At 38.3% G+C, this 17,976-nt stretch overlaps 1 protein-coding gene across 2 annotated transcripts; it reads right to left on the bottom strand.

Moving 5' to 3' along the window:
- Positions 1–544: 544 nt before the first annotated feature.
- Positions 545–13,250, bottom strand: LOC140948235 (uncharacterized). Of its 2 annotated transcripts, none has more exons than XM_073397459.1 (9): positions 12,751–13,250; positions 3,450–4,173; positions 3,267–3,294; positions 3,037–3,123; positions 2,368–2,451; positions 2,087–2,152; positions 1,896–1,970; positions 1,652–1,717; positions 545–1,177 (listed from the first exon to the last, which is right to left on the bottom strand). In XM_073397459.1, the coding sequence occupies exons 1-9, from the start codon at positions 13,122–13,124 to the stop codon at positions 1,038–1,040; spliced, it is 1,644 nt and encodes a 547-aa protein (XP_073253560.1). In that variant the 5' UTR covers positions 13,125–13,250; the 3' UTR covers positions 545–1,037. The 2 variants fall into 2 exon arrangements, with proteins under 2 accessions (XP_073253560.1, XP_073253559.1); XM_073397458.1 differs by having other exon boundaries at positions 545–1,180; positions 12,751–13,246.
- Positions 13,251–17,976: the final 4,726 nt, after the last annotated feature.

Below are 17,976 nucleotides of genomic sequence, written 5' to 3'. Positions count from 1 at the left end.
GAGTACTCCAAGTACACATGTCACTTCTTGGGTATTTTATTTTATTGATACAAAATCGAGTGAATATATACTTTTAGAGCCAATCTGCACCAGACAAAATGTTTGATTTTTTTGTTACTTCTTAGCAGCAAAACCTAACAGTATGGAAATAAATTGAAAATAAACGGTATCGTAAATGGTACAGGATGCCACAAAAAAAACCGAAGTTTCTGTTCCCTTGTTTTCATCGTCTTCTTGAAATCCCTGAGTAGTAAAGGATATTAAGCGGGTTCTCGTCAAGCAGCTACAGAGCTGCGCACGCACTATGCACGAAATACAAAAGACCCTGGTGTTTTAAGTGCAGTGCAAAGAGCTTCCTTAGGTAGTCTTAATGTCCTGTTAACGGATCATGAAATAACAGGAAACTGATTACTGGAACGTCCTTAAAGTGACGCCCATAACCTAGAAAAGGCACTGGTCCTAGACCGTCTCATTTTTGCATGCGAGTTGAAAATCCCAGATGTTAGAGCGAATCCCAGCAAGACAGGTTAAAAAAAAACGTTGTTTATTTATTGGCCTTATAATGCACATAGTAGGGTACTATAAAAATAGAACTGTAATAAGGAAGTAATATAAAAGTCTGTGTGTATTATATATAAAATAAATAATCATCAAACGAATGCCACGAATGAATTATTTGTGGCGAAATTTTACAGAGCTAAAAAAATATCATCTAGTTTTCATGGGGGAAAGGTGTAATGAAAGAATATTATTATATTAATAACTATTTTGGAAAAGGTTCGTCTATCGACACACTTGAGAAAATATAACAAACGCTTGAAAACAAAACCTTACACTGAGAGGGTTTGAGTCATATTTTAGTTCAGACAACGTCAACGTTTTCTATCACGTTTCTTCTTTAGACTATTAACTTGTTAGTTTGATCAAAGAGGACCTCACTAAACTTATCTTTTTACTATGGTAGTTACAATCTACGCTTTTGTTTGTTCCTTGCATCTAAGTCGTTTCCTCAGCTAGCGTAAGTGCGCATTGCGTGCCTATGTGGATGTAACCATCTGCTCCTCTTTCACAACTTCTACATTCAGTTCCTCGGGTTCTTCATCTGATTGGTGCCCAGGCCCTTCCTGACTCGGATTTTCAAGAAAGTTGTGCACGAAATTCTGAATCTCGCCCCGAGCTTCTGTCACAAGAAAACAGCGAAAAAGGCTAATTATACTGAGCTCTTTATGAAGCAATAACAGATATAACGCGTAAAATTCTCGAAGCTGTTTGTCAGAGAAGCCTTGCCTGAGTATAATCACAGTCAAACCTCTTTAATAAGGACACCAAAGGGACAGAACCAAGTGTCCGCTTTACAGAGGTGTCCGTATTATAGAGGTAGGGAATGTATGATTTTTGGCAGTTCTGGGACAAAACGAACTGTCCGTAATAGAGAGGTGTCTGTATTATAGAGGTGTACGTAAGGAGAGGTTAGACTGTATATTTTAACATCAACTCCACTCATTTGTGCAGTGATATTCAGGAGCCTAAATTAGTCAAGTAGAAAATATGCCCGGAGCCTGTGTAGCAGGCACAAGCGCCTGCTAGGCAGGCTAATGTGCCCCAACACTGTGAAAATTCGATAAACGTTTTCGTTTTTTGTATAGTTTACCTTTTAACTTCCTTTCGGCCTCAATCTTTGCAGTCCGCTCTCTCTCAACTTCTTGAATCAACTCATCTACAAAGGAAAAACACGCAAGAGTCAAAATCAAGAGATTGTGTAAACGGCTAACTTTACTGGACAAGAAAACACTTCTCAAGATCTCGGCTGCAGCACACGGACTCCCACGAGCGGGAGATCAGTGTGTGAGGGAGAAGGCAAGAGAAAAACTCTTCACTTATTTCAGATCACTTACCATTTCGCTGTTTAAGCGCATTTTGAGTGGATTCTTTCAGTTGCTCCTCCAGAAGCTCGCATCGGTGCTGCTCCTCTGCAGCGAGAACAAGAACAATGTTACTTAGTACTGACAGCTGGGAACGAAACAGCTGCATGAGCCATGAAGGACAAATCAAAATTTTGTGGATGATTGAAATTGAAGCCGCCTACCCATCAGTCGCTCAGCAAGCTTACGCTTTGCCCTCTTCTCTTTTTTCAACTTCTTCTGGAGGAAAGCTGCAACGAAAATAAATGAAATTACGACATACCCCAAACTTAGGTAGTAAACAAATGACAAAGAAGAACAACTTTTCCTATGACTTACCCTCTCGGGTTAAATATCTGCTCAACACGTGCTTCACCTAGCGCGGTATTTATTGTTGAAACGCTATTTACGAGGAGCACATTAGCTAGACCGTAAAAAAAACGATCAACCTAAAGTTCAATTGTACCTTTTCCTCTCTGAAGTGCAGCTGCCTGTCTTTCAGCTTTCTCGCGAGCTTCGCGTTCACGATGAATATGCCGACGGAGTTCATCTAAACATACAACAAATATAGTGAGTACGACAGCAAACACCAATGTATTGTTTTATGGGTTAAGTAAAGTTGTACACTTTCACAATAAACTAGAAAATGCTAACCACGGGTAAAGCCAAGGTTTGGTCACTTATCCTTTCTCTGGGATCATCAAGTTTTTTTGTCAACACAGGAGCCATAACTTTCACAGTATTGCTGTTTGAAAGGACAAGTACGCCGAAAAGTCAAAAGCAAAGCAAACGAAGGCTTTGAAAGCCGTGTTAAAGTAACTCCTCGAGTTACCTTAATCTCGTCACCCGTCTTTTTTTTTTTGCAATTTACGCCACTAAAAAAAGCACCCTTAATTTCTAAGTCTCGAAAGGAGTTATCGACAAACGTCGTAGTAGCGACAGAGCGAAGTATTATTAAAGTCTAACATTTCGCGATAAACTTGGACTTTATTCATAACAAGGTCTTATCTAAATTTCAGTTAAACCCTATATTGAGTTGAAATAACCTTTTGGATCTCTGAGGTACCGCAGATCATATAACAACTAGTTTTACGTATAATACATGCCTCTTAAAATGCGATGGTATTTCACTTACTCTTTTCATAAACAGCCTGTCGCTCATGTTGCCTGGTATTTTCTGCCGCCACCTTCAAAAGACCTTGAATGTTAAATAGAAGACTCTCTGCAACGAAGAACTTTTCTTAATTAGCGGAATTTCCAAAGATTTTTCTTAAAACCATTCTCTGTCGATAAGCACTAAAATTCCAATTTTATAATACTTAGGATAATTATTTTGTCAAAAGTACAGACTATCTCGCTACTGACCTGTGGATCCAGGCTCTCTATATTCAGGCTGCAGATTCAAATGAAGGGCAAATCAGTATATAAAAGTAAAGGGCACTCTTTTTTATTGCTCAAACCCAGGAACGCACAACTAAAGCGCACTGTCACTGATACAAGCATTTGAAGACAAACCTCTATAATAAAAGACAATCAGATTCTACAAACCTCACGTGAGAGCACGTGTGGGGAAGACGCTGATATATCTGAACCGGTATCATTGGCAGCAGTGGCCCTAAACTCAGCCGCATGCTCAGATGTACCAGTACTGCTGACATGAGGTACTGACGCCTCACCGTTCACTGCGTCTCCAACAGCCGGCGATCGCCCGGGACTATGGGTAGCTACAGTTGACGCACCGCTTGTTGGTGGAACCCCATTAGTTTGCGGGCTTAGCACATTTCCTTGCGGGCTTAAAGTCACGTGAGGTCTAGGAGGAAAGTTGAAAGCGCATGACTGGGAATTTGGCGCCAAAATAACTCCGCTGGGCGGACTGACAATGCGCGATGATGACGTGTTAGTTGGTGAATGAATCACGTGCGTTGTTGTGAATCGCGGGCTCACGTGCAGATGCGGTGGAGTGTGATTCATAGCCGCTTGTGGTGACGTCATGTTCGCAACACGGGAGACGGGCGTTTTAAACTGCAAATCTTTGTGTGCGGTGCTACTTGTATTGTTATTAGCATCTCGTGGACCCTCAAAAGAAATGGTAACGCCATCGCTTGGGGATGAATCATGGGACGTGGACTTGTTTGTATCGTCTGTTTTTATTGCTTCTCCATTTGACAGGTTAACAGATCTGTCCGTGTGATTATCCACTTTGAAATGCTTGAAAGGATTGTTAAGAAGTTCCGGTGGAATGTCGGGATTTTTCTTCCGTCTCCCAGGACCCCTGTGTGACAGGTAAAAATATTACAATGAAAAAGTTTTTATGTCTTCGCAAACCGCAAAACAGTCACGAACATGTAACGAGCAAAGACAGGAGCCCATCAATATGGGCTCATGATAAAATGCGTATAAAAAAGCATCTAAAATCTCAGATTCCTACTGAATTGATTAAAACTGAAAAAGCCAACATTTTTCTAATTCTACCGACCGAACGCGCGAACGCGATTCGGTTGTAAGTTTTGCAAACCAGTCCTCTCGCTCTGTTCTTCTGTATTTCGTTTGCGTTCAGCTGCAGTTAAGATATAATTCTGATAATTTAGTGAGTTGGCAAGTATTGAAAACGCCTACCATTGCGCGACCTCGTCGCCCCTGAAGCCTTTTGATCCCAGTCTTAATCCTAAACTTATTAAACCGTTCACTTCCAGACTCCAGACATTTTAATGTGTAGTTCTAACGTTTGTGGCTTTGAACGAAATATTGTGGTGATACCTTTCAAATGAATCCTCTTCAGGAGTACTTTTACTCGGTACTACTTATTTCCTGTGCAGTTCCATCTTTTCAGTCTGTGGAGGTGAAACCCATGGTATACTGACCCATTCATTGAAACCTCTTTTTAACTGCTACTCGCATGGTGATATTTCTTTAGTCGGCATTTTTAACTTTTGAGTCTGTGGACGAAACCCTTTGGAGTGCCAATTCAGATGAAATTTCTCAAGTAGTAATTTTCCATGGTACCGTTGGCTTTTCATTTTTTTTAACAAAATAAATAAATTGCTAGATTTTCATTCTTAGCGTGAAAAGCTAAAATTTTTAAGTCCAACTGAGATAAGAGTCCTTAAGTATGGCGAGACATCCAGCAATACTTCCTGAACGCCTGTTTGACCTTTTTTCGCTGAGAACTTTGCTTATCTTAGGTTTTATGCTCTTCTTACGAGGAAACCACTTCTGACGCGTTAATTATTTTAAATTAAAGGGGAAATTATACCCAGTGGGAGACCGCAGGTGGACATGAACTCACTGCAGATGTCTTGGGGGTCTTCTTCGTAATTTTAGGCAGACTACAAGACGTTCACCTGTTGCACTTCCTAGTAAAGTCAGTGGATGATTTGTCCACTCCCCCAATTTCACAACTGATCCCCCTCCAACAAGGCGTGTTCCCGAGAAGCTACCCACCTTCACGCCGAAAAGACTCAGATATATATGCCAGCGTATGTGTGCCGAAAACACCTTTACAGCTTTAAGGATGTCCCTCCTGCAGGCTGTTATGAAATAGGGTGTTATCCAAGACGGGGGATTTGAAAAAATTCGAAAAATTAAGAAACGATGCAAAGCAATCTCAAAGCAGAAACATGAGGAGAATTCACGCGATAAGAGAATGTGCGAGTCGAAATGACAGGAACTTCCCTGTACTTACAAGAAAAGGGAATTGCAAATATTCTAACACAATCGTAACTATAAGAAGACCAAGAGACTCTTGGAAGACTGGAATCGTAAGGATGTTACCCCGCTGCAGTTTCAAGGAAGTTGCTCAGAGCGCGTGCTGTTCTACACGAGGACCAAAATGCGAAGTGTTTGAATACTCTTTGATTCTCAAGACAATAATGACTGGAGCGGATGAAAATTCTATAAAGACACATATGAACGGAGGAGAACAGCGTACGGCACTCACAGGTAAAAACAATGCAAGGAAGTTCCTATTTTATGCGAGCTTTGCAGAAGATTCAGGAGTGAACAACATCTGCTTCTGATATCACTATATATAGATTGTTTTATTTTGAATTCGTTTTTTTCCATCCTCACAAAAGTTACCAGCAAATTTAGTGACCTTGGGTTCTACGATTATTTAGTGGACTAGGTTTTTTTTACGCGGTAGACGTGTTCTGTACCAGTAGAACATTTCATAGCAGTAATCAATGGCAGCCATTTTGAGCTATAAGTGAAGAAAACATAATGCGAAATCCTTCGTGAAATGTTTTCGGAAAAATGTGATTTAGGAAGTCATTTACACTTGATTTTCAAAATGTTACGAAAGTGAGTCTTCTTAATAAAATAGAAATAATATTGGCTAACTTGAACATGAGCTTTTTCTTGTGTTTTTTCCACCCAACTTTTCCTAAGTGACCTTCGACTGTTATACACCGCCGAAGACACTAAGTGGAGATCTTAAACCGCTACCAGCATGCCGATCAACGGAGGTGTATATCTCGATTATGCTCAGAAAAACGTCTCGTCAGGTCAAGTTTGTAGATTATGAACTTCAGCTTTCTCCAAAAGAACTGACTTCTTCCGATTTTTAGTTATTAGAATTAATATGAGATTCATGCCGCTGCCGGGGTTCCCAGTCTTGATTTACTAAGTAAAGTCAACATATGGCAAGCGATCTAAAACGCCGGACTATTTTCCAGTGCAAGAGTACTTGGTTCTTAACTTGAACAATACTCAAGCTTTAAAGGTGGAAGGACAATTAATCAAGATTTCACAGAGTAGTATGAAGCCTTACTTAAGTGCATTTATGTTTGCAACAAAGTGTTTACAATTATTAAAAGGACTCGTTCCCCACACTATACATCTGACAAAAGTTAAAAGTTCATCGGCACTGTTATGTCGAAGGTTAGAAAAAAACTAATCATGAAATTAAAGAGACAACGAGGCTGGGCAGTACCACGTACATAAAGCATTACTCTAATCCATGAAACCTCAAGTCACTGATTAATGCAACTTAAAATCCTGATCAGCAATCGCCCCACAAAGGCTGGCTTTGTCGTTCAAAGATCACGTAAAAAAACGAAAGGGAATAACTTCTCATACCCAGAATATGACGAAAACTCCGAAGATAGGTAAAAGGCAGAATATTGGTGTCGAATAAATACGATTCAAACCAATAATTGTAAATAACTTAAAAACCAGCGTGAACTGAACAGTACTGAAATGTTCAATTCTAATCATGAAGTTATTTACTCTCTCTTCAATTCCACCTTCATTTAATCTTTCCGTAATTTCTTCTCGGACTTCAAGATAAGGTATTTTTTAAGTATAAGTCGGTATTACAGTTTGAATTGTCCATTTCTAGTCACTGAAGCTCAAACTGAACGAGTGGTGCTGTATTTTCTGAACATTAAAGTGTATATCATCTTATCATTATTACCCATCAATTTCTTCTTTGTTTTTCCTTCTACTTGGAAAATTTCTCTCACATAAAAATCGGGAGTCATGATCACTCTATTTCACCACCAAAGAGAAGTGGTGCGATATTTTTTTCGCTATTTTAAGATTTAGTTAGCTTGTTATCTCAGCGAATTAATAACTCCATTTCAGTTCTCAGGAAGGATCAACACACAAGAAGGAAGGGCTATTTTATTACACTTCGTATCCGTTGAGATGAAACATGTGAAATTTTCTCAAAATCCGGAATTGTTTACCGTTTCCATGATGCGATTTGCTCGTTCCACGGGCTTTTCTCTTTTAAACTTTCAAGTCAAGAATTGTATATATTTCGACCATCCACTGAGATGAACGAGCAAAGTACAACCGAATTCCAATTCTTAGATAAATCACTAGAAGCTTTCTCTAAAACTTCAAATGATATAATAATTGTTTTTATTATAACTTGATGTTTCTTTTTCACTCGATCCTTTTGGAATTCCAGCAGGTTGATACATAGCCTGTTTTATCCGGCATTTTCTCGTCTTTAAACTGAGCTCTTCCTTGTGTAATGGCTTCAAGTTCCGCTCTCAGTTCTGGACTTTGTAGTCACTAGGTAAGTCCCTCATTAATTAGAAAGTTGCTTTCTTCACTATTTTCTTGCCAATGAGGCTTAGATATTGATGTATGCAGTATCACACTTTGCAATTTTCCGATAGAAATCCCATTCCCGTTGGCAATGATTTGAAAAACACTTGAAGAGCTGTATTTCAAGCCAGCCCATCTCCTATTTTGTAACCCAATTATATGTTTACTTGCAAATTTACGAGCTGAAATACGGTTTGCTTTACCTTCTGTTTCGGTAAAGGTTACTATAAAAACTGGAATTCGCCGGGCCGATTGAGTTAATATAGAAAAACAAAGCTAACATACCAAAGAAAAACAAAGCTCAGTTTCAATTTAAAAGAGTCATTTTCATACCGGCCATTTTTAAATATGATGTTCGATGTTGCAGATTGTTTCAGATCTACTCTGCAAGCAAATATAATTACTTACCACGGGGACGAATGCGTTCACATATTGGCATAAAATAAAACGACCTCTTAAAACAAAAAGATATGTGTCTAATTTAAATTTGTTTCCGCCATTGCATGTCAATTGCCAGAATGCTATTCATCAGTATTGGATCTCGCAAAAATGACCTCGGCATGATACTGAGTGAAATATTTCAGTAAATACAAAGGAATGTTAAGATTAAAATGCACATTACTAAACAGTATTTTCTTGATGTTTTGCTCTTTCCTGTTCTCGTGGATGACTGAGTTTAAAATCGCCCCCTATATAAAAAAGCAAACCAGTCTGCATTGTTGGACTTTTATGTCTTCAAAAAGGCAATTACCCCGCCAGCTCCGTAAAATAACTTCCGCACATCAGGGCAACAAACGAATGAAATGTGTGTTAGATACAAAGGGCTTATTCTTACCCTGCCTCTGTCGATGAACAAATTTTAGTTAATCGTGGAGTTTACTTAACAAGCTACATTATACTTTCCGGTACATCTGGAAAATTTAACGCAAAGATGAAAACTGTCGCTTTTGGAAGGAATATGTGGGTAGCTAGGGTTTCGCAAAACAACAGCATGCAACCGCTTACATACCCTAGAGGGGAAGATTTGTCCTTACTCTGCCAGTAAAATATTTAACAAGCAAAGCATCCGGCACAGTCTTCCTAATACGATAAGAGGCGAAGTATTCACTTGAACGCAATTTCAGGACTAAGTAACAGTCCAGAATGTTCAACTGTAAGCTAAAAGCACCGACAACATTCTTTCCTACCCAGAGTTTAACCATGAAAAGATGTAATTCTAAGTTTAATCTTTGGACAAAACCCTGAAGATTGCTCAAAGGAAACGTGTTTTTGCATGTTTTGCTGGTCTGGTGTTATTTTTGAAATCGAATTAGGGGTTTGGGGCTGCACTGTATGGGTGGTTAAATGAAGGTTATAATTACAAACGCTTGCCCGACAGTGATTCTGCTACGAAAGGACGACTTGGTTCGTATCATACTCCTTTATTTTGAAATAAGTTGAGTACTCCAAGTGCACATGTCACTTCTTGGGTATTTTATTTTATTGATACAAAATCGAGTGAATATATACTTTTAGAGCCAATCTGCACCAGACAAAATGTTTGATTTTTTGGTTACTTCTTAGCAGCAAAACCTAACAGTATGGAAATAAATTGAAAATAAACTGTATGGTAAATGGTACAGGATGCCACAAAAAACCGAAGTTTCTGTTCCCTTGTTTTCATCGTCTTCTTGAAATCCCTGAGTAGTAAAGGATATTAAGCGGGTTCTCGATTTAAATGATGCATTACATTCTGTCGTTAACCAGATTAGAACGACCCAAGTTGAACACTCTAAAGATTTCCGCTCGCACTTTCGCAGTAAGATAGAATTTATCTGTAAAATGATGTAACTAAACACTTTTCGATGACTACTATTCATTTCACGAAAAAAAAAACGCGAGACAAGAGAAAACAATTCTCTGAAATGCAGTGTTTGACGAGCTAAAATCAGTTTAGAGCAACAACATTTTTACCACTCAATATCAACACGTGGACACACACAAGAAAACGAATTTGCGTGATTCTATTTTTGGCACATGAAGGCGTTTCTAACTACGACCCAAATGATTTGAATTTGATAGCATCGTGGTTTAATGTAATTGCTGTATTGAAAATTTCTGTTCTTTAAAAGATTGTTAGCAATTTTAGAAACAATACGGTATTGGCACTTCGAAAAATAACTAAAAGAGCGCCTGTTTTAATTGATCGATATTGCGCGCGTCATTTTAATTCTACCATCGTTAAAGGTTTTCAGTTCTTGCACTTCTGGAGATAATAATTTATAAAATTTAAAAACCCTTGAAAGTTTGCTTAATCTGCGCAAATAGCACGCGGCTTTCAAAGTCTTCTAAGACAAGACTTGAACACTATTCTCTCGCACGATCTTCATTCTCCCAGCAATTGAAGCTAATGGTCACAACCAACTGAAGCTATTCCAAATAGATACATTTGATTCTTTAATTTACTTCGCGTACTTTTTGCTGTGCAGGCGGTCAAGAAATACTCAATTCAAACGGAAGAAGCTCTGAGATTATTGTTGATTCCCATGACCTCTCAGTTCCAGTATGGGCATCCAAATTCTCATCTCAGATATCCCCAAACTCCTTAGGATTCACAGGGAGAATTGAACTTTCAATGGCTTGCGTGTTACTGCATACTTTCAGATGACCCCATACTCTGATATCAGAACTGAATACTTCAGCCTTTCCTTTGGCTAATTAATAATTATAATGTTTAAAACTCTGCCATATTAATTTTTTTTTAACCTAAATGGTTGTGTGCTAGTTGAACTTATCACAGGAAGGCGTAAACAGCAATCCACCTGTATTTTCCCCTAACACTACCAGCCTTAAAGCTTTCGTTGCAAAATTGGCATGTTAAAAAATTTTTGTTCTGCAAAACTAAACGATACATTTCTTTTCTAGTTTCAGTAAACGTACTGTACCATGAATATGACACAAAGGACAGCCGAAATAGCGTCCTTCACTCTCAAACTCTGACTTTTGTCCAAATGAAGTCTGAGGCTTGGTGCAGATGAGACGCCGGGTAACCCCAGTCAATTAAATGTGTGCCGGTCAACGATCTAATAGCCATCCATCAAATCTTTGACGCCAAACGACAGAAAAAATTGCCCCTCTCTAAATCTGTAGGTAAATAACTTCATTTGTCTGTAGAAAGTTAATTTATGCCATGTGATAACTTACGCTTAAATTAACCCAGTTCAAAACATTCCCATTAATAGGTGATTCTAACTTCTGTATGTTGGTGGAAATAACCGAATCTATCGTGTCAAGACCTCCTTGGAGGGCAAAAACGAGAGTTTTTGTAAGCAAAATGTGGCCTCTCATTTTTTTTAACCCAGCAATATTAAACGTAATTTGTGTTAAGTTGAAATAGTTCAATCTGTATTGAACAAAATGTTATGGAAAACAGTAGAATACCATTGTCTGTATTAACCTTTGAAACATCCCACCAAAAATGATCAGCGAAACGTTAAAATTTAACGCAAGATGTTGGTCAGACACTCTTCTGAATAGTTGTTTGTTTATTATAAAGAACTGTATCGAGAGAAAGAAGACTGCATTTGACATTGCACTAGCCGCAACTTTTCTTTAGACGAAACATCAGTGACATGATCATTCCACTACCAGCTGTCATCTGTGATGACGCTGTTTGTCTTTTAGCATGTGAAAAATAGAATTTGTTGTAATTCCTTGGATTTTTATTGTGCTAGTCTTAAAAATTAAACTGTTCGAGCAAAAGTACCGAAAGTAGTAATTATTGCTCCGAAATCACTTGAAGATATAAGAAGGGAAAAATTTCGTTGTTATTCACAAACGATTACTTTGCCATTGAAGTAAGTACTTAAGTTTTTTTTCTTTTTTTTTCTCTCGCAAGTTAAATTGAACCAAATGTTATTTTTGAGTAAATTTTCTATCTTTTTACTGTATCACTGTTTCGGTTTCTTTTTCAGGAATGAGGATTTACTAGACATTTCAACAACTGAGAAATTTAAGTTCCAACGCGTGAAGCGAGAAACTTCCACTAGTTGCAGTATCTTAACTAAAAGGGTGCTATTGCGACTTCGGGGATCGCGATCGTTCCACAACGTTTGCTTACAAGCAATCTACCTCACAAAAAGGGAAACAGGTATTTAATTAAATGGACTTCCATAAATCGTGTCATACCAAGCTGTATACTTTTGATTTCATACTGTTCAATGTGAAACCAAAGGTTTGCGGTTTTTGACAAATTTTGAGAGAACTCAGACGGGGCCCTTAATAAATGCGCAAAAATTTATCAATATAACGCGCAAAAACAATTGACAATTCGCTGATATCTGTTTAACAGCAAATGATCCATTAAAACCTCTGAGCGCATTTACATAAAGACTTTGTTTTTGACTTAAGGTTTTTTTATTGCGAAATGTAAACAATATCTAAGTTCCTTTGCATCAAAGATTTAACCCCTTTTTCCTCTTGTATTTTTGCTGGAGGAGAACCAAATACAACTTTCACCAAGTTCAAACCAGTCTTAATTTGTATCAACTTAGCTCTGCCAAATAATGCACAATAGAAAATAAATCTTTTAATATTTAACAATGGCTTATTCAAAAAGTGTAATTACACATTGTGGGGGTTTCCAAATGAGAGGCAAGGATTTCAAGCCAAATGATTAATTACAGCGGACCCTTAATGTTTTTACATAAAATGTCGGAATTGATTTATAGAGCTGCGCGTAGAAATATTAGTGAACTGTAAATAATAGTAACGCGATGTTTAAAAACAATTAGAATAAATGGCGCTTTCTTACCTGTAAAGCAAACAATCCTCATACAATCTGTTGAAATCTTCTCGCGAGATCAGCTTGCAGCGATTGACAACCTGGCCGATAGCTCCTACGCTGCGCATCATACGAACTTGCTCCACGTTGCAATTTCTGCCCTGAATGTTCATTCGCTTGAGCTTCGTGTAGACAGTATGCATCCCGGACACCAGATCTTTGAGAAAATATTCGTATACCTGCGGAAAGCAAAGTAAATCTTCCCCATCGACATTGAAAGCCGCGATCTCCTCGCCGTTCAAAGTGACCATTTTAAGTTTATAATCAGTGCCAAATGGAAGTGTTGGGGTCTCAACTTCCATCGCCTCGTAATGGCCTTGTGGAGAATACACCGGCGGTTCCATAGCTGGAAACAGCTACTAGCTACTGCAATGCTACTACTGCCGTAAGTGCAAAGTACTGACTGACTGATAACAAACTTCAAGATCAACAACGTTGTTAAATTTTGACATTGTAGGACCACGTGGGTAAACTTAAACAACCGATCTACTCATGCGCGAAGACTTATCCACGCCCATCAATTACAAGCGGCCTTTATATGATTGGCGCAAATTACTGAGATTGTCAGCAATCAATCAAAATTTTGAGAATTGTGATGTTTTCTTCTGCTACCAAAGAAATGCTTTTTTTTGAAAGTCACAATCTCAGCTATGGGACAATTTGGAGATTTAATGTTGACATGCATACCGCAGCGTTGTATTGACTTGATTTTAGGCAACGGAAAACCTTCCGTGTTTCTCACAGAATTTTAATAACATTCCGCGACAAAATTGAATTGACTTACATAATTACATATCAGAAAAATGAATCATTTAGTAAATAAGTAAGTCCCGGTGGAAACGCCAAGATGTCTCACACTCTCGGGTTTTTGATAATCACAAGTAACTCTGAGACAATTAAATATGTGAAATTAGAATCCTATCTCCTTTTTCTAGCAAATTCAAGCGCGAATGGTAAAGTATGTCGGTACTAAGGCTCGAAAAATTTATGAAGGCAACAATTGATCAATATCAAACATTAACGTTTAAAAATAGAATGTTTTCGTTACCAATTGATTTGTTAAGTCAGTATGTTACAGTTTACGAATTCCTCTCTCGCGGTGCGCGATTTTATTGATAACAAAATTCTTGGACAGAAAACAGAGCTAATCTAAATACTGTAGCACTCTCTTGTTTTTTTTATATATATGTCAAACTTTGGGTATCCTCAGTCACAGTTTCTGCAACAACACGAGAACAAAATTGTGGCAAAGAATTTTTCTTTCTTGGCGTTGAACGAAAACGGGAACTGTACCAAACAAATGATGTTAAGCGGGCCACAAGTTATGACACGTTAAGATACTTAAGTGGCCGAATTTGAATTACTTCAAGACTGAATAATTTCAGTGGCCGCCGTTTTGCGGAAGCAGTTTTAAAGACATCACGTGGAAACAATTATGTAGTACTCTGAAACAAAACTCGTGCCAAGGACTAAGGGACATATTTTGTTACTATGCTCACAAGATATTACTGCTTCTAGTCTTCTCTTCGCTGCTCTAACTGTTTTGTCTTCAAATATTTAGCCAATTCAATTCCATGAATGATGCTAGAAATGTGATATTTTAACAATACGTATTCACTCAGCACTGATGTTATTATTGTTATTCATTCTATGATTTTCAGCATGATAACAGAATGACCGGCTTCCTTTGTGATTCTTATAATTACTCTGTTTTGCTCATTTGCCAAATTGAACAATAGACTAGAGTAATCAAGTAAACCCCTGAGAGGCAAAGCAGCCCCTCATAAACAAACAATAAGGCAAGGTATTTAATGAAGTCATGATCTTTACTTAAACATATCATTTAAATCGTTTCATGGCATATTGAAGCAATTAGCTTTGCTGTCAAGCAAATATCATTTAATTACTTTATTTAAGGCATGAAAATATTCAATTCTCTGTGTAGTTTAAATCAGGTTACGTTGCAGATTATAATGAGCTTCGGAAGTTTTACTGAGATAATTCTTCAAATCTTAGAAAAAAAAAGATCTGTTTTAATAAGCTTGAATATGACAATAAATGAATTTCGCTCCAGATTATTAAGAAAAGAAATGCATTAAAAATGTTAGATTTAAAATTAAAATCAGTACAAGTTCAATTAAATCAAAACAATCTAACATGAATGTTTACAGTGCCTAACAGTTGAAGAAGTCCTGAAAGAGTTGGTCCGGAATGCAAGAGTCGCGCACCTCGTACCTTATCTATGACAATTATTCCCGAAATTGAGTTGTGAAATTGAAATAAGTAAAGTAATGAGACCAGCCGGAGGCTTTCCACTCCATAAACTTAATCAAAGCAAAGACTCTGGGCTCTGTTTTACCTACTGACTAATTACCCTTGTTTCACCCCCAAAAATTGCAAGACTGAATCCTTGATCCCCACCTGCCAGCAAGCATTTTGCGACAAGCTAGTATATAGTTAACACATCTTGTTAGCGTTCCTGGAAATCATGAAAACAGTAAACTGTTGAATACCTATGCAGCAAAATAAAGAGACAATCAGTTTCGAGTCCAATTCTTTTCAGTACCGCTTTCGTAATCAAATCTACACTAGGGCTAAAACAAACGAGGCTTCCCAAAAAAGACATGCAGGGGCGACTAGGGAACTAGCCGGAGTCCGAAATGCCTTTTCAGTCCATTCCCCTTCAAACACCTGAGGGCCCAGTTGTTCGAACGCCGGTTAGCGCAAACCCGGGGTTAAATTTTAACCCGCGTTTTCTTCTTTTTATCAAAAGCACTTTCTGGGATAATTTCCTCAGTATTCTATTTGGAGTATCCAAATATCAAATTGTTGGCAAAGAGGATTTTAAAAACTGAATTTGCCTTTTAAGCTCCCATATCTGAGTTCAAATTTCGCAGTAACCCTGGGTTATCTTAACCCAGCTTCGAACAACCCGGCTCAGGTGCATAGGCTACTAGGCAACTGAATCCAACAAGAGATCTGTGCTGTCAGTCAGGACCACGAGTCATTTTATTTCTCGACCTTTCATCTAACAGAGAGGGTCATAAGAAAGAACACGCTCAATAAAATGGTTCCAACAGAAATATTTTATCTCTGGTGAAAATTAATAGCTTTGTAACAAATAAAAAGGCCATGAGAGCTGAACTGATTAGCGGCTAAATCTGCCAGAATATTAAGAAAGAAAATTAAATTCATTGATGGTAAAAGAATTCTACAAGACTGACGTTGATTTTAGCGCAACTGGTTCATGGCATACTCAAGTGATTTTCATTAAACAAATTATTCTTATATGCCGTGAGTAAAAACAAGTGTTTTTTTTATAGTTTCTTTAACAACAACCCATTCAAAGACATCACTACTACTACTACTAAGTCGACCACAGCCGAGCCTTGACAAGTGATTCCAAACTCTTCGATCGTGCATCAGCGCCTCTAACTCCTGACTAGAGTCTACTTCAGCGTCTCACTTTAAGATACCAACTAAGCTGTGGATTGATCCTCAAAGGACGAGTTTGTGTGCTGGAAGGTAGGGATGTCTTTGACAGTGCCCAGCAAGTCTCATCCTTCTTGCTTCTACTTTGTCTCCAACTACTTTGCTACTTTGTCTTCACAAGACAAAGGGATACTAAATATTGAGCAAGAAAACAGTGTTTACAGTATACATTTTCTTCAAGGTCACTGGGATCTGAACGAAGCGCGTTTTACACTGGTTTTCGAATATAGTTAATAAATCGTGCGTCGTGAGAAAAGCCAGTTATTAACCCGGCCAGCCACAGGGTAGTTTTCATCAGAAGTACAATAACCTCACGATCACTTTTTTTTACACTACTTCTCCTGTTATTGGCTAATATTCTCGCTCCATTTTCTCAGCCAATCGAAGCAACGCGTTTTCTCGGCATTACCGCGTGTCGAATGAAATAGCTTTAATTTCCATGTTCGAACTGAAGAAAGTTATTACTCTTGAATGAATTGAAGTTGAAAGGAGCTTTCGCAACACACGGCAGAGGTATTGCACAGCCATATTACGTCAAGTTTTTATTTTGCCGCGATGAAAATTTGCTTCAACCAATCAGAAGCACAACCTTGTTTTGGGTACTGACACGTCATCAGTGTGGAATTTATGCACTCGTTTCGCAGACGTCATTTCGCGATCGGGGGGAAACCAGTGGTGACGTCACGAAATGTTTGTTGTCTTCGCAGGAAAGAAACGGTATTGTTTTACAATTTCCTCTCCAAGAACGCTATTCTTAACCCTGTACCAGGGGTCAACGCTTGCGTGGCGATCCACAGTTTTGAACAAATTTACTTCTTTTGATCGCTCAAGCATGAGAAATTCCTACTTCCTACGTCAGGGAGTTCTCGGCTTGAATCTCAATTAACGTCCCAGCATCGCTCTTTCGAATTTTAATCCCCAAATTTCTGAGCTTGCGGCAAAATGGAGAACACATTCGACGCTTCTAGATGTTTCCGGAGATATTCAGTGGACTTATCAGCAAGTGAGGATATCTCGGCAAACTATAAGTCGGAAGAATATCAACGTTGCAAATGAAAAGGATTCAAATCCGTTTCGGAATTTTATTTCAACAGTTACCTAGTTAAGTTCAACTACGGCGTTATTGTCTAAAAGCCTATCTCCACTTTATTTTATTATGCAAGTCACAAAACATAAAACCAAAAAGTAATTATCATGTAAAATCACAGAGCATCTGAAATTGAATACAACGTTTATTCTCCATTTGCACATCTCCCACAATACACCTTGTTTGCTCCCCAACATTTTACATAAGCAATTTGTTTTATTTCTCTTGGGACGACTGTAATACCCAAAAGAAACAAAAGTTATGCAAAACTTTAGGGGGCAAACAAGATGTCTTATGGGAGATGTGCAAATGGTGAATGTACCAAGAGTTCCCATTTTCAGAAGTCTAAAAGGTTCTTGTATTCATTCTTTTGTTATTCACCACCTTTGTGTGGGTGAAAAAATACCACGTGAAAGGAGTCTGTATTCCGAGGGGCGGGGGTGGGGTACTTGGGTTAATTTTTGCTGCGTGTGTGCCGCTGGCCTCTCAGGGCCCCTACTCCACTTTAGTCTATTCTGTGGCCAATTATGGACCCCATCTTAGTCATATTTGGGCAGATATGTTATTTTCGCGATCCCAAGTTAGTCACTTTCTATTTTTATGAATTGAACCATCTA

Source organism: Porites lutea, chromosome 9 (genome assembly GCF_958299795.1).
Source record: "Porites lutea chromosome 9, jaPorLute2.1, whole genome shotgun sequence".
Lineage (NCBI taxonomy): Eukaryota > Metazoa > Cnidaria > Anthozoa > Scleractinia > Poritidae > Porites > Porites lutea.
This window is presented reverse-complemented; position numbering and strand designations above follow the sequence as displayed.

Coding starts and splice junctions, on each gene's coding strand:
- LOC140948235 (XM_073397458.1), bottom strand. CDS start 13,124: ATGGAACCGCCGGTGTATTCTCCACAAGGCCATTACGAGGCGATGGAA. Junction 4,174..12,750: donor GAGGATTGTTTGCTTTACAG/GTAAGAAAGCGC, acceptor CCTGTCACACAG/GGGTCCTGGGAGACGGAAGA. Junction 3,124..3,266: donor TAGAGAGCCTGGATCCACAG/GTCAGTAGCGAG, acceptor TCTTCGTTGCAG/AGAGTCTTCTATTTAACATT.